The 24,069-nt window shown below is 48.4% G+C and overlaps 1 protein-coding gene across 5 annotated transcripts in view; it reads right to left on the bottom strand.

Moving 5' to 3' along the window:
- Positions 1 to 24,069, bottom strand: part of Atp2b4 (ATPase plasma membrane Ca2+ transporting 4) — a 98,003-nt gene that overhangs the window by 15,250 nt on the left and 58,684 nt on the right. For 3 of the 5 annotated variants that reach the window (XM_036201778.1, XM_036201774.1, XM_036201776.1), the window contains exons 3-15: positions 22,371 to 22,568; positions 21,601 to 21,858; positions 20,994 to 21,119; positions 20,351 to 20,476; positions 18,765 to 18,800; positions 17,191 to 17,352; positions 12,375 to 12,589; positions 11,458 to 11,700; positions 10,434 to 10,675; positions 9,215 to 9,446; positions 8,064 to 8,243; positions 7,299 to 7,386; positions 6,410 to 6,516 (exon numbers count right to left, since the gene is read on the bottom strand). In XM_036201778.1, the coding sequence (XP_036057671.1) occupies positions 6,410 to 6,516; positions 7,299 to 7,386; positions 8,064 to 8,243; positions 9,215 to 9,446; positions 10,434 to 10,675; positions 11,458 to 11,700; positions 12,375 to 12,589; positions 17,191 to 17,352; positions 18,765 to 18,800; positions 20,351 to 20,476; positions 20,994 to 21,119; positions 21,601 to 21,858; positions 22,371 to 22,568 (2,213 nt within the window). The remainder of the gene's footprint in view (positions 1 to 6,409; positions 6,517 to 7,298; positions 7,387 to 8,063; positions 8,244 to 9,214; positions 9,447 to 10,433; positions 10,676 to 11,457; positions 11,701 to 12,374; positions 12,590 to 17,190; positions 17,353 to 18,764; positions 18,801 to 20,350; positions 20,477 to 20,993; positions 21,120 to 21,600; positions 21,859 to 22,370; positions 22,569 to 24,069) is intronic. The other 2 variants (XM_036201775.1, XM_036201777.1) reach the window with 1 other exon arrangement.

Genomic DNA, 24,069 nt, shown 5'->3' with positions numbered 1-24,069 from the left:
CAGTGAGCAGCTGAGTTCAGAGCACGTAGCACACTCTGAAATCCAGGGTCTTAAGAACTCTGATCTCTAAGAAGCCACAGAACCAGGTACGGGCACTAGAGGGCACTATAGCCACCACAGAAACCAAAGGGGCTCCACTTCCCTGCTGCTCTACAGAAAAGATGCCCCAAGGTGATCAAGAGAAGGACCGGCATTCTCAAGTCTTGCAAGCATCCATGAAATGCGTGTGTGTACATGGAACTGAGCCTCCCTCACTACCTCCCTCTTTGTTCTGAGGAAACTCTGGGTTGGAAAGGCTGCACAATTCCCAGAGAAGTGAGGAGCTGAAGTGCGTTCTATGTTGGCTAGGCTCCTACTGTGGCACTGGGTCCGAGGCTGCCTGGTGGTAGAAGACAGAGGAGACTATTGCACATCTGGAGTCTGACCTCATTGACTGACTGCTGCCTCAGGCGAGGAATCAGACATCTTTGAATAGTCCTCTCTCCCTACCCTACTACTCCCTCAACCTCAGAATTGAAAGGGAGGGGACAAGTCCTATCTATTTATTCTACCTCCAAATTCCTACATTTCTTTGAACACAAGCAGGACTGAAGTCCACGTCTCCCCAGCACCTTTCTGAAACCCTGCAGTTTGTTCTAGGAAGAGCAGTCTCATAGCATACAATGTTCTGTCCATGTTCAAAACCCTGTCACTGGGGACCCTTGAATAGACACTTTCTAGGCTGAAGGTCCATGTCTTTTTGTTGTTGTTTTTGTTTTTCAAAACAGGGTTTCTCTGTGAAGTTTTGGTGCCTGTCCTGGATCTCGCTCTGTAGCCCAGGCTGGCCTCGAACTCACAGAGATCCACCTGCCTCTGCCTCCCGAGTGCTGGGATTAAAGGTGTGTGTCACCACAGCTGACTTAATTGATTGTATTTTAAAGCAGTAAAAGAATAATATAAAACCTTAAAAATAAATGTTTTCTGAGGACGAACACACAGGGACAGGAGCCCGGCCGGTGTCTAGGCTGAACCTGGTTCTGTATACTTCTTTTACAACAAACTATTTGGTGTAATTAGAACACAGAATTCAATTAGAAGTCCATTTCTAAAATGGAAAACACTCGACATGATGAACTGCTGCAGCCAGTCATTTGCACAGCTCCAGCAAAGAAAAGCAGCTCCAATGAGTTTTCAGTAGTTTGCTTTGTTTTAAGATTGGCTTACTCATGTATTTTATGTACATAAGTGCTCTGTCTTCATGCGTGTCAGAAGGAATCAGATTCCCGTACAGATGGTTGTGAGCCATCATGTGGTTGTTGGGAACTGAATTCAAGGACTTTTGGAAGAGTAACAAGTGTGCTTAACCACTGACCCATCTCCCCAGACCCCACCTTTTTTTTTTTTTTTTCCAAGATAGGTTGTCTCTGTAGCCCTGGCTGTTTGGAACTCACTACATAGACCAAGCTGGCCTCGAAGTCAGCGATCCGCCTGCCTCTGCTTCCCAAGTGCTGGGATTAAAGGTGTGCACTACCACTGCCTGCTTCAGCCCCTATTTTTTAATTAAAAAAATTAAATTTTTTATTTTATGTGCATAAATATTTCACCTGCATGAATGTGTGCACCAAGCACATGTGTGGTGCCTCCACAGGCCACAAGAGGGCATCAGATTCCCTGGAACTGGAACAGTTACAGGCAGCTGTGAGTCACCATGTGGGTGATGGGACTAGAACCTTGGTCCTCTCGAAGAGCAACCCGTGTTATTAATCTCTGACCCATTTTTCCAGCATCTATTTTTTTAATTTAAAAATTATGCTTTTTAGTAATTTTATGATGCATTCCTAGTAAGATATATTTATAGATAAGAAGATAATAAGAATAATACTTTAAAAAATTAGTTTATTTATTTTATGTGCATTGGTGTTTGGCCTGTATGTGTGTCTGTAAGAGTATTAGATCCTCTGGAACTGGAGTTACAGACAGTTGTGAGCCACCATGTGGGTGCTGGGAATTGAACCCGGGTCCACTGGAAGAGCAGCCAGTGCTCTTAACCACCGAGCCATCTCTCCAGCCCCGTGAAAGTTCTTTTTAAATTATAATAAAAATAGAACAGTACTTTTATATACATGTATGAAACTGTCAAACAATAAAAATAATATAAAAACTAAAAAAGAAAAAAAGAAGAAAAAGAAAGAAAACTATTTAGTTCAGTATGGTGGTACATGCCTGGACTCAGGAGGCTAAGGCAGGGGGATTATGAATTTAAGGCTTTCCTGGGCTACATATTAAGGTTGAGGCCAGTCTAGGTTCATAGTGAGACCCTGCCTCAAAATAAAATGATAAAAGAATATTTTTCATCATTATTTTTGTTATTTTATAACTAGGACATATGTTTTCAGACAAAGTCAATAATTACATTAACAGCATTAGGAATCACAGTTTTTATCTTAAGAACTACAAATATAAAATTAGGGAAGCTAGGAACAATGTAGAGAATTAGAAATAAATTAGGAGGTTTGTATTCCAAAATTTTGAATTTGAATGGGAAACATGAACATCAATTTAGGAAGCATTTAATCTTAGAAACAGGTATGGGAACCACACCAGGCTGTGGAAGCTCAGGTCTTCGCTTGGTATAGAAATGGTGTGTGCTCAGAGGGAAGGTGTGCCTTTGTGCTTCGCTTGTGTTCCCTAAATATGGCTTGTCACTGAAATGACGCAGGGCCCCTGAAGGAATGCTTGATGCCAGATCCGAGATAAGAAATAGGTGCAGCTGGCCAGTGGTGGCACACGCTTTTAATCCCAGTGCTCAGGAGGCAGAGGCAGGTGGATCTCTGTGAGTTCGAGGCCAGCCTGGTCTACAGAGCAAGTTCCAGGACAGGCAGGGCTATACAGAAAAGCTCTGTCTTGAAAAACCAAAATAAATAAATGAAAAATAGTCCCAATCTCTCCGCAGTGCCTTATTAGTCAAGAAACCAAGAAATCAATAAAAGACACCTAGTGTTACATTAAAAGGACTCAGAGACACTGAAGAGGCTTCTCCTGGCTAATGATGGATCAATTTGGGCATCAAGACAAAAACAAGAGCAATGTATTGAAGCATATCAAATATATATTCTAATTCCCTTGTTCCGCTGAGCTGTATGTACTTCAGTGACAGAGCATATCAGACAGAGAGAAAGAGAAATCTCCTTTTTTTTTTTTTTTTTGGTTTTTCGAGATAGGGTTTCTCTGTGTAGCTTTGTGCCTTTCCTGGAACTCACTTGGTAGCCCAGGGAAATCTCCTTTTGTGACTATTCAAGTTAATAATAAAGAAATTCAGAATACTGTCATTTCACAGTCCCCAAGGCATAGGATCTGATTGCTTCTAGAACCAATGTACAGAAAATACATGGACAAACCAGGCATAGAGGAGCATACTTGTGATCCCAGCACTCAGGAGGCTGAGGCAGGAGGACTGCTTCAAGTATGAGAACAGCTTGGGCTTAAGACTGAGGGGAAGGCCAGACCATGTCTCAAAACCCAAAATGAGACAGAAAACCAAACCAAACCAAACCAAACCAGATGTGGCGGGGCAGGACACCTTTCATTCCGGTACCCGAGACAGACAGAGGCAGTTCTCTGTTGCCAGTTCCAGGCCAGTCAGGGTACATAGTAAGACCCTGGCTCCCATGAAGCACTTGGCCATGCAAATCTGATGACTTGACTTTGATCCTAGGATCCCATAGTGGAAGAAAACCCACTTTCCAAAGTGCTTCTCTGACCTCCACACCCATTCCTTGGTGGGTCCACAGACACACACAGACACACACAGACACACACAGACACACACAGACAGACGGACAGACAGACAGACAGACAGACAGACAGACACACACACACACACACACACACACACACACACACACACAGCAGTGGGGGTGATACAAACACAAACGGAAACATAAAACCTCACCCAAATCAAAGCCAAGGGACGAAACAATATCAACGTCACAGGAGACTACAGAAAAGAAGGAGCACATTCGTGCTACCATCTGTGCAGACAATAAACCCAGTTCCTTCAACATACAATAGCTAGGCCAGAAGTGGAAGGGATCTGTGCAGACCCTCAGCACAGTGCCCCTGAGACCGCCATCCTCAGAAAAGTCCGCTTGCAAGGCTGGCTCCAGACACTTGGCTCTCAGAACACTCTGGTGAGCACTTCACTGAGATTAAGTATCTCACTCACACACCTCCTGCTGGGTGTGTCCAACCTTTTGACATTGTGACAATACTGCCAGCTACGAAATTCACACTCTACAACAACAACAAACAGCCCGCGCGCGCGCGCGCGCGCACACACACACACACACACACACACACACACACACACACACACACACACTGATCTCATGGTATGTAGTGCATGTTTTACAGTTCTGTATTGGGTCTCCTTTATAGCTAATCCTTGGCTGCATGGAGCCCGCAGACTGCAGGTTGGGCACTCTTGGCGGACTGTGCTGAAACAATCTGGCTTCCACTTCCCTTTAGGGAGCCTGGAGTTTTGGTATGTGTTAGAAAGTTCCCCAAAGGGCAGTATTGATAAAAGCTTGGGGAGCTGAGTGTGACGGGCTTCCCCATCAGAGGCACCAGGCACACTGCTGAAGTGTTGCAAATACGGAAGAATGGACTTCCGTCAGGGCAGGGAGACCACAGGAGGCTGCACGTGGTGGACTCCTCTGGAGTCTGCCAGCATTGTGCGCTCTAACTAACCCAGCACACATCTGTAACAATGGCCAGCTATGTGTGTACAGAGTACATAGGCCAGGTTCCATGAGCCCTTCCAGGACATTTGTGACTGCAAGGACAGTCTTTGGGACACAAGCTGGTACACAATCAGCGGCTCTCAAACACTGGGGCACATTAGGACCCCCAACTCCAGGCCTTCTGGTCTAGTAGACGTGGGTGGTACCTGAGGGTTTGCATTTCCATAGGTTTCCCGGTATGGCTGGTGCATTGGAAGTTGGAATACAGTTTTTAAATTCATTTTATGTGTATGGGTGATTTGTCTGCATCTATGTATATGCACCGAATGTGTGCCTGATGCCCGCCAGAGAAGGAGTCAAATCCCCTGGAACTGGAGCTACAGATGGTTGTGCATTGTTTTGTGGGTGCTGGGAATTGAACTTTCGTCCTGTTAGAGCAGACAGTGCTCTGGGCCACGGAACTGTCTCTCCAGGCCCACACAGGACACACTCTAAGAGGCACTGCTGTGAATTCAGAGACTCCACAGATGCCTCAGACAATCATAACGTGTGGATCCTCTTTGGATTCTGGCTTGGACAGATAAACCATTAAAACATTTATGAGTCAGTGGGAGAAATTTAAACACTGACTAGAATTTGGCAATAGTAAGGACTTGTGAGTTTTTTTAATGAGAAATTCTATTATAATTCTTTACACACACTTTATTGATATATATTCTTTTTTTTTTTTTTGAGGTGGGGATCGAACCCAGGGCCTTGGGTCTACCACTGAGTTAAATCCCCAACCCGATATATATTCTTTAGAGATACATTCAAAACTTGATGACTATGAATGACAAAATGTCTTAGATTGACTTTAAAATAGTTCAGCTGGATAGAGGAAGCTAGTGGGGGATGCATGGTTTGTGAAGCAAGATGGGCCATGTTGATATTTTTTTTGTTGTTGTTTTGTTTTTTGAGACAGGGTTTCTCTGTAGCTTTGAAGCCTATTCTGGATCTTGTTCTGTAGACCAGGCTGGCCTCGAACTCACAGAGATCAGCCTGCCTCTGCCTCCCGTGTGCTGGGATTAAAGGCGTGCGCCACCACATCCAGCCATGCTGATAACCACTGAAGCAGAGTGACAGGCCTAAGGGGATTCATTATATGACTCTAACTTCTTAGACACACTTTTGAACTTTCTTAGAATTAAAACTGTGTTTTGTTTTTTGTTTTTTAGAGCTCCCTAGGAGCTGGAGAAACAGCTTGTTGGTTAAGAGCACGCACTGCCCTTCTAGTGGGCTGGGGTTTGATTCCCAGCATCCATGTCGGGTGGCTCACAACTGTCTCTGGTCTTCATGGGCATCAACATACTTGTGCATATGCTCACACACAGGTACACATACATACACATAATTACAAAAAAAAAAAAAAAGAGCTCCACAAAGATAGGCTATTTTCTTTCTTTTTGAGACACCGCCTTACTATGGATCCAAGCTGGTCTGGAACTGCCTATATAGACCAGGCTGGTCTTGAACCCAAGACCCTCCTGCCTCAATCCCCCAAATGTTGAGATTACAGGTGTCCATCTCCAAGCCTGGCTAATATGACACTGGTGCACAGGCCGGATGCGGAGGCACAGGAAGCAGAAGACCGCCGTCCTGGCTCCTGATGGAGAAGGTGACCCACAGGGAGACCCTGGGGAGCTTACCATGGCGAAGCCAACATCTGCTTTCTTCAGGGCAGGTCCATCATTTGTCCCGTCACCGGTGACAGCCACCACCTGTCGCTGATCCCCAACAGTGCTGTCAATGATACCTGGGGAAAGAGACACACACAACAGTGAACACACACATGCCACCTGAGGCTGTGGCGGTGGTATGAAAGAAAATGGCCCCCAAAGGGAGTGGCACTATTAGGAGGTGTGGCTTTGCTGGAGGAAGTGTGTCACTGTGGGGGTAAGCTTTGGGGTCTCCTGTGCTCAAGCTATTCCCAGTGGCAGAGACCACTTCCAGTTGCCTACAAGATGTAGGACTCTCAGCTACCTCTCCAGCACCATGTCTGCCTGCATGCCACCGTGTCCCACCATGATGATAATGGACTGAACCTCTGAATGGTAAACAAGCCACCAAAATTAAATGTTTTCCTTTATGAGAGTTGATGTGGTCGTGGTGTCTCTTCACAGCAGTAGAAACCCTAAGACAGAGGTCATGTGGCACTTTTGATGGGACACTTTTAATCTCCTCCTCCATCGCTCCTATTCTGCCTCGACTCTCTCCTTCCTTTTCCTCTCTACTGCTGGGTCCACAGTAACCATGCACGGGCAATTGATTCACCAAGGTCACCCTGAGCTGAGAAGGCAATCTTCATCCAGTGCCTCCTCGAATAGCAGCTAGGTAGTTGGGAAAGCATGAGACGGCTTTGAAGGCAGACATCTGGCTTCAAGCATACCACTTCAGCCTGCTAGCAAGGGACTAACACCCCACCCACCCCCAGCTCTAGACAGCTGTGGTGGTCCCCCCCTTAAGCCCAGTACTTGGGAAGTAAAGGCAGGAGGATCAGGGTTAGATGGCAGGCACACACTCACAGGCTGACCTCACCTTTCACCAGCGTGTGCTTGTCCGTGGGAGAAGATCGTGCCAACACCCGAAGCTTGGGCCAGATCTTGTCCAGCTTCTCTTGTTCCACCTGCCAATAGCAGAGACTCCTGGATCAGTCAAGCTCAGAGCCCCTGTTGAGTGGAATCTTACCCCTCCACATAATCCCAGCCTCCAAAGGTCCCCTGGAGGGACCCTTAGCCCCCGGCCTCTGGGGAGATGAGACAGCCAACAAGGCTTCACTGATGGTGACCAGGCGGGCCCATTTTTCTCTTGTCGCTCCCGACTTCCTTAATGGGAGCCAATCCTTATGTCTTAGCCCATTACAGGAGGAGGTCAGGGTTCACAGCTGGCTCAGGGGCTTCCAAGGAGCTGCTGGGGTCTTAAGTCTGATTCCATGTAGACCTGGAAGCTTTAGTCTATTCCAGACCCATAATGCATCCAAGCATAAGCCTGTGCCACCCACAACCACCGGACAGAGACACTGGAGGGGTGGGGTAGGGGAAGAGCAGCGCAAAGAAATAATTCTAGGAGTTTAAAAGCAGAAAGAAAATGAAGGTGGTGATTCCGTCCCCACAGGTAACTGAATGAAGACGAGACACTTCCCCATTCACCATCTGAGCAGCTGCAGTGGGGAAGGGCTGTTTCACCATGAATAGACTCCGGTTTAGAAACCACCCACTTGCTCCCATGAGCCCCAGATACTGCGCACTAAAACCAGCCATTCCCTTGTGAGCAGTGCCCTGGTTGCCCCCTCCATGGACTTACCTCGCCCTTCTCGTTGCGGATGAGCCTGTTGAACTCTTTACCTTCTAAGCACAGGAAGTCATCTCCAGGGGTCAGAATGCCACATTTGGTGGCGATGGCTCGCGCTGTGTTGACGTTGTCGCCTGTCACCATTCTGACAGTAATGCCGGCCCGTTTGCACTTGGCAATTGCGTTAGGTACCTAGGGAGAGCGAGGCAAAACGAAACTGGTCAAGAGACTGACGATGCACAGCACGCTGCCCTGGTGCACAGCACGCTGCCCTGGTGCACAGCACGCTGCCCTGGTGCACAGCACGCTGCCCTTGTTCAGCTCTCACGTCACTCAAGCCAGCACGCAGGCTATGGCTGGTCATTTTCACAGGGCTCAGTGCCCCCTTGCTTCTGTCCAGCCCACAGCTGGTGTTTAAACTTCACTCATCACCTCACAGGTTGAAGGGGAGTTTGCTTTGGGAGCCAGATGGGAACACTTGTGCCTCCCTTTCCTCCAGGTTCCCCTCGGAAACATCTGGCGATGTGGCCACTGCTCTCCTTCCCAGAAGCAGTTCTAACCATTCTCTGCGCCCCCCTGGCTCAGGCTCCAACCCACGAGCTCACTGTAGTGGCAGGGTACTCTCGCCATCTCGGCCTCGACAAGCCCTGGTCCATCTATCTGAGTTTTCCGGCTTTTTGAATCCCCTTGTGCCTAGAACAGTGTTCTTTGCACACAGGGATTGCTCAAAAAGACTAGGTCGTTGAAAAAAAGTGACTAAAGAGTAAGTTGCCTTCTGGTTAATTCTGCCCCTGACTATTCCCAACTACCAAGTAATAAATCCAATGAAATCATCACTGTCTGCCCCTCAGATAGCGTGAGCCCTGGGGATGTTGCCTTCTACTGACTTGGCACTCCATAGCTGATACGGGAAACAGGTATTGGAGAGTCATCTGTCTTTTTTGTTTTGTTTTGTTTTCTAGAGTTATCTGTCTTTGTAAATGACATGTAATTAGGCACAAGTCTGGGGTTACAGCTAGGCCAGAAATTTGCACGCACTTTCTATGACTCCCAGGTGGCTCATTAGGTTACACTGGATCTGAACCCTAACCTGTGGTCAGTGGGAGACCGGCACCTCCACTTTCTTGCCCTTTCTCTTCAGTTTGGAAGCTGACAAGCCTTACCTCTGGGCGCACAGGGTCCTCAATGCCCACCACTGCAATGCAGGTCAGCTCAGTAAGGACTTCATTTTCATTGTCCCATATGGGTTCTGTGTCATCAAAATCCCGGTAAGCTATGCAGATAGTCCGGAGTCCTTCACTGGCCATGGGCTCAATGACATTGTGTACCATATCATCTCGGTCCTTATTTTTGAATTGTATGCTTTCTCCTCCCTTGTCCAGGATTTGATTACACCTGGGGAAATCAGAAATCAGTGTCTGCCATCCCACTTGACACATCCCAACAATCACAGGCATTAGAGTGATTCTGTATTATTCCTAGAGACACTATTCCATGGTTAATACATCTTTTATCTGTCTCCTAGCTGAGTCTCTCATTCTTCCTCCCCTCCCCCAAATGAGATAAGAGTCTCATGTAGCTCAGGCTAGCCTCAAACTTGCTATATAGGTTGAACTTCTGGACAGGGTCTTTCATCCTGGCTTTACTGGAATTTGCTATGCAAATTAGGCTGGTCTCAAACTCACAGAGCTCCTCCTACCTCTGCCTCCCGAGGCAGGCAAAACTATGCCCAGCCTTCTTTTGTTTTTTGCTTTTGGTTTGTTTTGACTTTTGAGACAGAGTGCCCTAGAATGACTCTGAACTTGCAACCTTCCTGCCTTACCCTTCCTAGTACTTGGATCCTAAGCGTGTGCCACTCCTGCTGGCTACCTTGTTGGGGTGGGTTGATTACAACAACCTCTAGGTAGCTTAGCTACTTTTAAGGGTATATAAAGTGTAATCAGAACCGAGAACGAGAAAGAGAAGGAACAGAGAAACAGCATTGTTAGCTCTTGGTGTGAGCAAAACATCTTACGTTCACCGACTCCTTCAAGCACAGTGAAATGAGGAGCTTTCTGACTACCTCTGTGAACTCGGCAGGAGATGGAAGTTTAGGCTGAATCCTGGCTGTGGCACTGTGAGCTGCTCTTTCTATAAGCAAGCTACGCAGCTTCACTGAGCACATTTTCTCATCTGCAAAATGGCTCAAAATAGTACTCACTTTGCTATTTTAAAAGATTAAATAAAAGGAGTCAGCAAGGTTCTTAGAAGCAATGCCTGTCCTGAGTTCAAATGTCACTTCCTGGCTGGAGGGTCGCTAATCCTTCAGATTGGTTCGGCATGGGCCCTCAGACCTCCCTGAGGGGGAGCCTCAAAGGGGAAAATGGGAGGGAAGGGGCTCACCTGCGCAGCATTATCTCAGAGGCGCCCTTGCTGAACATGCGGAACCCCCCTTCAGGCTTCCTGATGACGGTGCTCATGGACTTCCGCACTGAGTTGAAGGTGTACACTTTGAAGAGTTTCTCCTCGGGCACTTCGTTTCGAACTGCTTGGTAATCCTGCTTCAGATCTGTGACAAAGCCCAGCAGGGCACACTCTGTCTTGTTGCCTACCTGGCGAGGGAGGCCTCCCTCCTTTTCTGGAGGCTGAGAGAGAAAAGAAAAACAGAAACAAAAACAGACATGGAGGTCATGAGCGAGCTATCTGGGCCAGAGAGAGAACTTGGGCAGGCAGATTTGTCAGGCATACCAGAGCCCACAGGGGAGGCAACATTTGCTTTTGTTCTTTAAGAGGTGACCTTGACTCATAGCCATATAGGGCTTGAGATCTTACAGTAGCTCTATGGTAATGAGGTGTCTCATTCAAATGCTCTTTCTCTCTCTGTTTCTGGAGTAATTAATTCTGGATAAGTCTAAGTCTGCTGTAGACTTGAGGTTCCTTCTTGGAATCACTGCCATAGGTCCACCCTGAACACATTCAGTCAAGAGTAAGAAACAGAATGTTGAATGGCGATTCACCAGGAATAATAGTACGTGGTTGGCCCCCATACGCTCACAGGTTTGAATACCTGGTCCCCAGTTGGCAGAACTGTTTAGGAAGGATTAGGAGGTGTGTCACAGGGGGTTTCAAAACTGATGTCAACCCCAGTGTGCTGTCTGCCTCCTGCTTGTGGACTGAGATGAGAGCCCTCAGCTAGTGCTCCAGTGCTATGCCTGCCTGCCTGCCTGCTGTCATGTTCCCTGCTGAGGCAGTCAAGGGCTCTAACCCTTTGAAATGTAAGCCGCCAATAAACTCTTCTATCAGTTGCCTTGGTCACGGTGCTAGCACAGCCACAGAGAAGTAATTAGGACAGGAGAGTTATCTCTGGCAAAATGAGTACTGCTCCCCAGTCACCTACTCCAGGTGCCCAGACCATGGGAAAGCTTACCAGAATCTTAGAAGTATAAGCACTGTTAATGGAAATGCCATTGACTATGAGGTCCAGAACCTTGGGCGGGAAGACGTCAGGGCTTGGGATCTGGCGGTAGTGAGTGCCCCCGATGTAAGCCTGCACCACTGTCATGCGGTTCATGGTCAATGTTCCTGTCTTATCAGAGCAAATGGCCGTGGCGTTGCCCATCGTCTCACAGGCATCCAAGTGCCGCACCAAGTTGTTGTCCTTCATCATTTTCTACAAAGGAAACGAGAAAGGACTTGAAAGAGGACCAACAGAGCTCCCCCAAACAAAGGTCAAAGGCTAAGTCCTAGCCAACGTTTCTCACTTTGTTTTCTAGTCCTACACAAAAATGCGGGGTACTGTGTTTGCGAGGCTTTAAGAGTCAACTGATCTGTAGTGGGTAGCCATCCCAGCCTTGGCCTGGAAGTTCCAACCCCCAGTGAGGCTTCAGTAATGGTCACGCCCACAAGGCGGGGCTGAGGGAGGAAGCTGAAGACCCAGGATCGAGAGGAGAGGCTTCTTCTTGGTTCCGGGACCCTGGACACAGGAGGTAGACGGAGCAGAGTTCTCCAGAGAACACCGCCGGACTGCGCCATACCTTTCCCAGACCCTGCAACCTATCCCTTCATTTGTAAGCTACCCCACAAAATAAACCTCCCTTTTAACTACGTGGAGTGGCCTTAATAATTTCACCAATACTGATCCATTTAAACAACTATCTGAATAGCCATTTCCTAGAGCTAGGGATTTCTGTTCTGGTGGACCACCTAAAGTGTATCAAGGACAGAATAGCCCATCCTTTAACCAAAGGTCACATGGAACCCTCCTTTTCTGTCTCTGTCCTTAAGTTTAAGTTAAAAAACAACAACAACAACAAAACAAAAAACAGAGTATTTTTCCAGTCTTACCTTTACAGAGTAGGCCAGTGAGATGGTGACAGCCAGTGGCAGCCCCTCTGGCACAGCCACTACCAACACCGTGACACCAATGATGAAGAACTTGACAAAATACTGGATGTAGACGGGAGTACACTCAGGCAGCCATGATCTGCGCTGTATCACGAAGTTTTCAACCACGAAGTAGAGAATCAAGATGACAACCGTGAGGGCGGACATGATCAGACCTGTCCAGGGCAACAAGGCACACGGATGGGGTGAGCCTGCTGGACCCTCGCTACAGCTTGGTTGTTTTAGCTTTTTAAAAATCTATTCTTTGTGTCTTTCACGCCATGCCTCCCAATCCCATCCATCTCCTCCCCCCACCCCCAAATAAAATTTAAGAGAAAAAAAAAGGGGGGCAGAAAGGGAAAATCTCGTCATGGAAGCCACAGTGTGGCACAGTGAGTCACACAGTAAACCCCTTTATCCATCCATCTTTACATGCAGGCGTTCATCACATAGAATCATTGGTCTGGTTTGAGGCCCCTGGTCTCTGCTATACCATCGATGCTGGGCCCTCACTGGGACTCTCCCTGCACATCTTGTTGTTGGCTTGTACTGTGGAGATCCTGCAGCCCTTGGACCACAGGTCTGACCCCCTCACCGCCACCACCCCTGTGCTCCAGCGGGTCACAGATGGGGTGGATGTTGGGGTGGGCCAACGCATAACTCTGCTTTTGGGCCTGGGTAGTTGCAGGGATGGTCAGTCCACCAGCCCTCTCCTGTTTTTACCAGGGTGAGCTCTCCAGCATGGCCCTGGCTAGTTCACCCCTTGCAGCATGAGCAAGGGGCGGGGCCAGTTCTCCCACTTTCACATCCTCAGGGTCGGTTCTCCCATGTGATGATACATTGTGTAGCCTAATAAAATTTGCCTGAAGATCAGAGGACAGAACAAACCACTAGATTAAACATAGATGCCAGGCAGTGGTGGCACACCCCTTTAATCCTAGCACTCGGGAGGCAGAAATCCATCTGGATCTCTGTGAGTTCAAAGCCACCCTGGACTACATGAGATTGACTCAGTCTAGGAGAGTAACAGAGCCAGGCAGTGGTGGCACACACCTTTAATCCCAATACTTGGGAGTCATACACCTTTAATCCTAGTCCTTGGGAGTCACCTGTCTTTAATCCCAGCACTTGAGCCATCACACCTTTAATCTCAGTATTTGGGAAGCACACATGCCATTAATTAGTCCCAGCACTAGGAAGGAAGTGATGATGGCTGGGTGGAGAGAAAGGCATATAAGGCGTGAGGAGACAGGAACTCAAGGCTTTTTCAGCTGGACCCCTTTCAGCTCAGAGGACTCAGAGGCATTAAGTCAGAGGATTCATGGAGTTGGTGAGGGGAGACGTGGCAGTGACTTGTTCCTTTGTCTCTCCAATCTTCAAGCAAATTTTATTAGGGTGCACAACATATCACCACACTCCCATACTTACACCTTTGGGGCCAGCTCTACTGTGATGTCTGGTCAAGGTGTAGCGGCCACTCTCCCGAGTGCCACAGCTGGTGAGGGGCAGGGACAGTCTTCCCACTCTTATGACCTCAGGGCCAGCTCTTCCACCTGCCTCGGGCATTGATGGGCAAGGAGGCAGGGAGGTAACTCTCCCCAGCCCATACTGCCACATGACAGATGAGTTATGGGGACAGCTCTCCCATGCTCACACCTTCGAGGCTGGCTTGCCTACACTTTCAATAACAGGGTCAGTTATTACTGAGCTGCCCAGGTGAGGTGCAGGGTCTGCTTTCCTGAGTACTGCAGCTGGTAAGGGGGAGGGTCAACTTGCCCATCTGTCATAGACAGCAAGGGGTAATGGGTAAGGGGGGACCATCTCTTCCCAACCCAAACACTACATGACAGATGAGTAGTGGGGACAGCTCCCCCATGCTCACAACTTTGGGGCTGGCTCACTCACAGCTTTATTGTGCTGCCCAGGAGAGGTGCAGGGCCTACTCTCTCAAGTGTTATAGCTGGTGCTTTCTATAGTTTTTAAAAACATAGCTTTAGAAATGTTTAGAAAATATATTAAAAATTTCTCCCATTCTCTGTTGCTTGTATACAATGACAGAGGTTGTGGGTTTGTGTGTTTATTTATTATGTATACAGTGTTCTGGTTGCATGTATCTCTGCGGGCACCAGATCTCATTACAGATGGTTGTGAGCCACCATGTGGGTGCTGGGAATTGAACTGAGGACCTCTGGAAGAGCAGTCAGTGCTCTTAACTGCTGAGCCATCTCTCTAGCCCTTGTGTGTGTGTGTGTGTGTGTGTGTGTGTGTGTGTGTGTGTGTGTTTAACAAAACAAAGGCTCTAAAAACAGTGGTTCCAAGGATATAGATGTTGTTCTCAGCATGTTACCAACCTGACTCATACCCTTGGGTAAGTTGTTAGGCCTCTTTGGGTTGAGTTCATTCATAAACAAGGGGGTTGCTGGGTGTGGTGGCACACACCTGTAATCTCAGCACTTGAGAAACGGAGGCAGGAGGACCATGAGGTCAGGCCAGCCTGTTCTATAAACACTCCCCAAACCAACCAAATAGCAAAAGAGGAGTACAGTATGCTAGAACATGGGTTTCCTCCAAAAAGACTGTGTACTTTTAAACGGCCAGATCCCACAGCCCAAAGGGATCAGTTCACACCTCCTCACAGAGGACCAGCCCCCATCCCACCCCCACCAGGCAGAGAATCAAGAAGCAGACTGTGCTGTGACTTGAGGGCTCTCAATGATGGCACCTGGCTCCTCATCATGCATGCGACATTGAACTAAGTTGCGTGGTGTGGAAACTTGGCCATGACCCCTAAACGTGGAAGTTGGATTTTCCCCTTGTTTTTGAGATGTGTTCAGAGATTCTGTCTAATGCTCTTTTCTCTTGCCGGATCATGGCCTTGAGCCCCCTTTTCCTAACAAACTGCAACTTCTAAAGGGGATTGTGTTATCAGCTACATGTGTGGACTGATCACCACTGCTTTCTCAGTACCGCTGCTGTGTTAACAGGGGTTGACTGAGGAGCAGCTGTATCTGTCCACGTAGCCGTTTACCAACTTTGACTTTCCCTCCACTGCCCTGTGAAGGTCCCACACCCTGGTTACAGGATGTCCTCACAGGGCTGGCACATCACCTACGTGATTTCTCCAATCATCATGGAGATGAACGACAATCCCAGCAGTAACTTACACAGTGCCTGCCGTGGGCCAGCCAAGCCTTCATAACCACCCCACAGCAGCCCTAAGACACAGATTACTATGATCACTCCTGCTTCAGAGAAGAGAAAGCCTGGGGTCAGTGAAGCCTCTGATGGCCCACACTGGTAGGGTGGCCAGCCTGGTTTGCCTGACACTCAACAATTTCTGGGACTTTCAGTGAGAAAACTGAGAAAGTTTCCACCAACTGGGATAGCTGGTCACCTTGCAAATGGGGGAGTGGGGATCAGTGGCTAGCCTGATGGGTAAGGACCAATATGTGCTCACTGGTGGCACGGTATTTGGGAAACATTCTTATTTGAAGTCACAGTCTGGCCCTGGCGCTTCAGGGGCCTCACGGCAAGGCCATGGGGGATGATATCAGTGAAAGCAGACGGGTTTGGTTTTGGCTTGATTAAGACAAGGACCAAAGTGAGGAAGCAAGGCACCTGTGGTATGAAAACTTAGGTATGCTCGCATGCACGTGCGCTCTCTTTCTCTATGGGTTGGAAGGTATCTTGCTCATTTCACACAAGTCCTGACCTAGCTTGACATGTGCTTGTGGCCGATCTCTAGGTAGTTTTTTACCTTCAAGGATGAATGAGGCAGGGATGAGGAGAACACTTGGGTTAAGGGATCTAGTTAATGCTTCTGACTTGGATACTGGGTTTAACAAGGGAATTTTGCACCCGCAGCTCAGCTCATAGATGTTTATATAGAAGATTTCAAGGTGGTCAGAAGGAGCTATGTTAGACTGAATGAACTGGCTCGTCAACACATTCCCACCGGAGCTTTCTGCGGTGCTTGAAATGCTCTCACTTGGGACTGTCCAGAAAGATGGTTACTGGACACGTGTGGCTGGTGAATATCTAACATGCGGCTACCCGGCAGCAGATTGTAGATGGTGGTTGCTGCGTAGCTCTTACAGGTCCCTGTGGACTCTCAGGCCCCGCCACAGATTCTCTGAAGGTAGTCCGCACTTTAGCAAGGACATCCGGAGAACTGTGCCCAGAGAAGCATGCTGAACACGACGGTGGGAAGCGGAAGCCTGAGGTCACAGAACACTCATTGGAGGACCACACCTTGAGGGACATTGCAGGAAGGATTTATCCTTTTGTCCCCCTTCCTGCCGCTCCCCTAGGCCAGAAGATGGCAGGAAAGTGTAGGGGTGGATGATGGAGAAACCGCTTGCCACCCTCGCTACAGGACCCGTCTTCTGAATAGTCTCTCTAACTGATCTTCCTTGCCTTCCAATCTTTACTATGTATTTATTGCTCCATGCAAACTGCAGCCCTATCTGCCCTTGAAGGATTATAGGACAGGTGAGAGTTCTTAACTTCCTTCTTGCTAGCATGAACCCCCCCCCCCCCCCCCGCCCCTTTGGATGAAAGAGACCTTGGGGCTATTAACCTTTATACATAGGGAAGCTCTCTCTTCCAAAGCCCAGGAGTGGCCAAAGATACAACTATGTAGACCCCAGGAGTCACCTCAAGTGCCAGCTTCTTCCTGCCAGTCCTGCTTGGTGTGGCGGGAAGGAAACTGTAGTAGTTAGCACACAGGGAGGGCAGCGTTTCGAATCGGCAATGGGAGGCAGGATTAGCTACTCACCCGCCTTCCCGATCTGCACAGCCAGGCGCGTCAGCTTGCCCTGCAGCACTGACTTTTCCTTCTTGGGCATCTTGCTTACTTTCTTCTCCTTTTCCTCACTGTCGATACCCTCCTGGCTGTTGAGTGGCTGGATTTCCAAGGCCACTCCATCTTGGGTCTTTGCTAGGGTAGACACACAATTGGGACAGGTGAACAGGCAAGGATGTTGTAGTGAATGGCAGGCAGGTGGAAGGCAAGACGCCCCTCTGTCTTTTTCCTGGAATGTCCCTTAGGCCCCTGACCTCAGTTCTGACCATTCCTCCCTGGTGCCAGATGTAGGACTCCACTAGGGCCTTTGGGACAAATCTAACAACTAGTGATGAAGTGGAGGATGCCTTTCGGGTCTGGATTTCCTCTTCATGACAACTTCCTGGCACCCCTCAGAGCCACATGCCAGGTTTATAGCAACAAGGGGATTAATTATACCACTAAGGCCATCACTGCAAGCATCCTTTCTGGAATCCAGAGCTTAAAACTGTGAATGTTTACCATAGGCCAAGGGGAGAGTCTAGCAGATGTTAGAACATAAGGGTCCTGGACTATTCTCTTAAAAGCCCCTCACCCCCCAATCAGGAAAGAAACACAGATTCCCTCCACCCAAGACCAAAGTTATTCTTCAACTCCTTCTTATGTAAGTTGAAGGACCCGGGTTAGAAGTAGCACAGCAGGACCTGAGTTGAGTATGCTGGGAGAAAGAAAAGAGGCTGCCAAGAAGTTTAGAGTGAGCGGAAAGCAGAGACGTACAGACCCAGTAAACCCATCCATTGCCTTTTAGAAGAAGAGCAAAGAAACCCGAGATTCACTTTTTTTTTCTGCTTAAGCCCTGGTGCTCTGATACAGTGATTTTATTTCTAAAGAGTACTACAATGTGTGTAACAAGGAAAAAGAAAAAAACCAGCTTTCGGAACTGTCTCAAGACTACTTCTTGCTGGTCCCCAACATCACTGTTTGCTTAGGAAGCACTTCTTGAGATACAGTCTCTTCTGTCTGAGGTACAAACAAGACAGAGATGGGATGTAGACACAGCCACCAGAGAAACACAGACCATATTGGGAGGGACAAAACCAGACTGTGGCGGGAACAAAGAAAGAAGTGGGCAGAGAGGCAGAGAGAAAAGTCTCTCTCCAAAGCCTCTGAGCAGACGAGCAGAGAAGAAATACAGACCAGAAGACACCTATGAGGCTGTCAGCAGAGGAGGGTGCAGGGAATACCCAGCCCATGTCCTCCACCATGACTTCCAACCCAGAAACTGCCGGTGTGGGGGTGAAGCAGAGCTCAGCGCTCTGGGAAGAGCAAGCAGATCCTTGTCCCACACCTGAAGAATTCTGGGCGTGCGCTTCCTCAAGCCAACAGCAGAGGGTGCTGCTGTTCCGCCTTGAGCCCACCCCCGGATCTCTGCACCGTCCTCAGGAGGAGGCACTGGGCCACAGCAGTAGGTAACAGATTATGGAGAGGGTAGGGAGACAGATGGCCTGGAAAGGTCTGGTTTGAGCGTGGGCAGGTAGAGATGGCATATGAGTGGGTGGAAAGGTTACCTTTGTTGCGATTTTCTGAGACTCCTTGTTTTTTACCTGTTTGGACAAGAAAGAAAAAAGTAGGGTGGAGACCCAGAGTGACTGGTAAGAGATGATCAGGCTGGGCGGTGGTGGCGCACGCCTGTAATCCCAGCACTCGGGAGGCAGAGGCAGGCGGATCTCTGTGAGTTCGAGGCCAGCCTGGTCTCTAAATCGAGTTCCAGGAAAGGCATAAAGCTACACAGAGAAACCCTGTCTCGAAAAACAAAACAAAACAAAACAAAAGCAAACAAACAAAAGAGATGATCAGATATCTAATTTGTTGGTCCTCTCCCAGCACAGAAGGGCTGCAGCAAAGGAGGTGGGCTGTAGGAGGTGGGCTGTAGGGCAGGGAGATATATGTAAAGAAGCTCACATCTCTGTTCATTCATCCTTCCTATGGGTTCTCACGAAGCCCTGGGATCCGAGCTGAGTGCTCAGATATGTGCACACATGGTCACGCCTGAGCTTCTCTTGCTGCTAGAAGGGGGGACGCTCTTGGCTTGTCAAATCTCTTAAGAAAATGGGGGTGGGAGTTAGGGAGAGGGGCAGGGAATGTTCAGTCCATGGAAAGGCCCTAAAAGGCATCTCCGGGTCAGTTCAACAGCACCAGTGTTGTTCTCCTAAGTGTTCATCTGAGGGTAGCTGTGGAAATGAATAGTTGGGTTCGGAGAGACTGTCTCTTATTCATGAACTACTCTTCTCTACTAAGAACCTAAGATGAGACTTGGCCAAGTGGTAGGAGCTGTTCTCTCCCCATGGGAAGAAGGAATGATCAGGAAAAGGGGTGAGTTTGGCACTGACATCTGGGTTCTATTGCTCTTGTTGTTCCTAGCCTGGGAACAAGTGGGTGATCAAGACTAGGCTAAAGGCCTCTCTGGTCCCACTCTTCCAACTGTTCTTCTCTTCTGCAGATGCCCACAGTTTCAGTGGGACCCATCTTCTCCTCAAGTCACCTTCCTCTTAGCTGTGATGGTTCACTTATTCCTTAATCCACAAGGAAGAGAGTAAGGGAAGAGGAGGAGGAGGACCCGCGGTGCTTTGGCTGGCGCACCTTCCAGCTCATCCTTCACAACCAACCCAAGACACAGGAATTAAGGTTCAAATGAAATCTGACTTGAGGGCTTTGAGCCAGGATCCAGTGTTTTCATCAGAGCTCCTCAGAGACATAAGGTTGATGTGTGTGTGTGCGCACGTGCGTGTGTGCATGCGTACCTGTCTGTCTGTCTTTCTGCACAAATGTCTATATACCATGTGTGTGCCTGATGTCCACACAGGCCAGAAGAGGGCTAGGATCTCTGGGAACTGGAGTTATAGGTGGTTATGAGCAGCCACGTGGGCACTGAAAACCAACCCAGGTCCTCTGCAAGAATAGCAAGTATTCTTAAACCACTGAGCCACCTCTGCAGACCCACAAGTGACATGTGCATCTTGGCAAGGAGTCTGGATATCCATCGCTTCACCCCAGCAGATGTCTCTCATAGATTTTCCATCTGCATCTGCTCTCTGACCTCTAGTCCATTCACAGAGAGGAAAGAACCTTTCATTCTCATTTGGCATGCCCTTACTTTTCTTCTTCTTTTCCTCCTCATCTTCCTCACTGGCCCCTAAGAGGGTGAAGATGATTCCGGTCTGAGAGTTGATCCCCACAGCAGTCACTACCATCCGGCCAGAACCTTCCATCACGTGAGTCCCTGGAAAGGGGAAGGGAGAAGATGGACATGGGTACTGTTTGATGTTCTTAGCTGTGATATGGTAGGACATACAAACATGGGGGCTGGGGACTTAGCTCAGTGGTAGAACGCCTGCCTAGCAAGCTCAAGGCCCTGGGTTCGGTCCTCAGCTCCGGAAAGGAAAAAAAAAAAAAAAAGGAAATACAAACAAACGTACAGCTCCCTTTCCTTTAGGGACAGTAATCTATTTAGAAGGTGGTAAGAGAAAGCCAAGAGATGAACCCATTTAAAGTGACCAAGGTTAATGTATTGACTTTATGCCATCTTCCCAAATAGCAGAGCTGCTAGAACACTTACTTTATGAAAAACTTCTTTCAGATTACTGACATCTCTGCATCAGAACCACCCACATGTCTCTACTCCATCTGAACCCAAGAGAAGAAGAAAGGATAGAGCTAATAGATGGAATAGGGCCCAGAACCATTAGCCTGACTGTCTGGGGGCCATGGATGATAACCTGGGCAGCCAGAGGCTATACCTGAGAGCAACATGGGGTCTTTGTCCAGAGACTTCTTGACATGATCGGATTCTCCCGTCAGCGAGCTCTCATCAATCTTCAGGTCGTTCCCCTGGATTAGGATTCCGTCTGCAGGGAGCAGGTCACCTGGTGCACGAGGGAAAGGCGGACAGTCAGGCCAAGCAGGGAAGAGCCAACTTCTCCACTCTACCACTCCACCTCAGGGCTGCTCTTCCGGCAAAACCTAGAGGGCTATGGTCCCACGAGAAGCCGAAGAGCATCGAAATGTAACTCTAGAGCTGTGGAGGGGCTCAGTGGTAGAGGGCTTACCTATACTGCAAATGGCCCTGGGCGTGATCCCTAGTGTCACACATATATATCTCAGACTGAGACCTTCCTGTGGCCTAAGCCATACAGGGCACAAGTGTGACAATCCCTTGGAAGAGTTTTGGTTGTGGCTTTCTCCAGAGTTCCTTCCCGCGACCTCCTACATTCTACCTGATAACTTAGCACAAGCTAGGGGATTATTTGGGGGTGGGGATCCAGAGACTCCTAGCCTTTCATGTCAATGGACCTACTCCTCAAATGCATGTGTGGGGGATAGGCCAGAGAAACATAGTGCTCTCACCGTATTTGATCTGGGCAATATCTCCCACCACAATCTCAGCCACTGGCAGCTGGATGAGCTGACCATTCCGGATAATGCAGAACTTTTGCTCCAGTTCAATGCGACTCTGCAGGCCCCGGAACTGCTTCTCTTTGCTCCAGTCATTGAAGGCTGTCACTAACACCACAATGATCACCGAGGTAAGGATGGCTGCCCCCTCAATCCAGCCAGTTTCTCCTTCCTCCTCTTCATCGGGGCTACTTGCAGTCTGACCACAGACTAGCCAGGGAGGGGAGAAAGAGTCGTTGAAACGAGGATGGCACTTCCACAACTCCCCCCCCCCCCCCCAAGATGGAAGGTCATGGAAAGAGAGCAATAGAACATAAAAAACTGCTCTCCAAGGAAATCAGAAGAGAGCAGGATGGACTCTCATCTCATCATCACTAGATCTATTTGTGCTAACTACTAAAATGGCACAAAATATGCCCATGCAAGTGACATGAAGCGCAATCCGGGCTCACTGCTCTTTCCCATAATGCCAAGCGCTATGGTCAGGACACACTGAGCAGCAGAGGTAAGGACACAGGATGGGAGGCACTCTGAGTTAGGATGTGGTAGGGGAAGGGGGATGGTTAGGAGAATGGCTTACTAGCTGCTGGCTGCTCTCCTTTGCAGAGCCTGCTGGGTAACAGGAACACTGTGTACTACAACCTGTCAGCCACTGGTACTAAGTACAGTTGGTGATGTGGAATGGACCCAGGTCAGCCACATGGAGCAGCTTAGGCACTCACTTTCATTGTCTCCGCCAGGGGGTCGATAGAAGGACAGGACCAGGGAGATGATGGCTGCAATCTCCAGGATGATGAGCGTGACATCCTGCAGGGCTTCCCACACTAATTCTAAGAAAGTCTTGGGCTTTTTTGGAGGTATCACATTCTGTCCAAAAACAAGTCTACGCTTCTCCAGATCTGTAAGGTTTCCAGATAAACCTGAGGAGACAAGAGAGAGTAAAGGGGGTGGGGGTGATATCAGAAGTCAAGTTAAAGGCCTGTCTGTCTGTCTATATCTCTATCTATCTATCTATCTATCTATCTACCTATCTATCTATCTGCCTGCCTAACTACCTACCTATGTGTAGATGTGTCTCTCTGTGAAAGTATATGCCATATATGTCTGTGTGCCTGTAGAAGCCAGAAGGGGGCATCAGAGCTCCTGAAGCTGGAGTTACAGGTGCTTGTGAGCTGCTTAATGTGGGTGCTGCCACCCAATACAGGTTTTTCTCATGAATGACCAGCAAGACTATCATGGTTGAAGCCTTGGATACCACAGAAAATACAAAAGCCAGAATCTAGCATAAGGAAGGACTTCCTGATCAGCAAAATTTGACCTTTGCTGAAAAACAAACAAACAAAAACAACAACAACAACAAAAAACCCCAAAAAACAAAAACAAACAAAAACCCTGGAAGATGTTTATACTTTGAGTATAACACTCCAAAGAAGCTGAGACACTTGATCTTGTGTTGAGACTGTGGTGCTAAGAAAGTTAGGGGTGGGGATGGGGTCTAAAAGTACTCACCAGAAGCAGAAGAGAAAAAGGTTAAACTGACTGACTTGAAACACTATGAAGTGGATGAAAATGGCAAAATGAGGGCCCTTCGGAGGTGTATTTTAATGTCAGCTGCTTTGACAGACGTCAATGTGCCACGTGTGTTTGATTTACAGACCAGAAGACCGTGTATGGGTTAATAACAGACATGAACTAAAAGCCAAATCAAAATGAAAAGTCCTCTTGTCCAGTTAGGAGACACGGAATGGGGGTGCGGTGGGACTGTGGCCAACCATGCCAGTTTGTCAGGACACCAGGACTGTGGAACCTTCAGAAGTTTCAAAATGAGGAAATAAGGCCAAGATGGCCATAGGATGGGGGCCTTTTGCTTCTGGTGACCAGGCTAAGTAGATTTCTACTCCTTAGGAGCTGTGCCCCAGGCTCTAGCTCTAAGAACAGAAGCACTAGAATGTTCTTGGGATGCACAGAACTCTTTTCTCACAAGAACATGCAAATTCTGGCAAGGACCTGAACATGCTGGTTCACACATGAGGGCCAGGAAGAACCAGCCATCTGCTCCAGGTCATGCAAGGCGGAGGCAGAGGCTACCCATGTGTCTCCATTCCAAGTTGGAAGAGCAATAGGTCACTGAAGTAGAATCCTCAAGGCAAAGCAGCCTCAGGTGCGTCACCCCTGCTTCTCTGTCTACCAGAACCTTCAGCAAAAGTATGGTTGTTTTACTTCCTGCTAAGTTCTTGGGGCGAACTAGACAAAGCATTACCCCTCAGGCTGAATAAGAACCAAGCAAGGCCATGAAGTTTCCAGATACTACACAGTTCTTGACCACCAGCATCTCCCCCACTAAAACAGAACATGTAACTCCCACACACATACTCCCAGGGTGGGGCTGGGAAGACAGAATTATACTCCGTAGCTTCCCAA

This window comes from Onychomys torridus, chromosome 11 (assembly GCF_903995425.1).
Source record: "Onychomys torridus chromosome 11, mOncTor1.1, whole genome shotgun sequence".
Taxonomy (NCBI): domain Eukaryota; kingdom Metazoa; phylum Chordata; class Mammalia; order Rodentia; family Cricetidae; genus Onychomys; species Onychomys torridus.
Note: the sequence above shows the minus strand (reverse complement) of the source record. Positions and strands in the feature narration are given on the sequence as shown.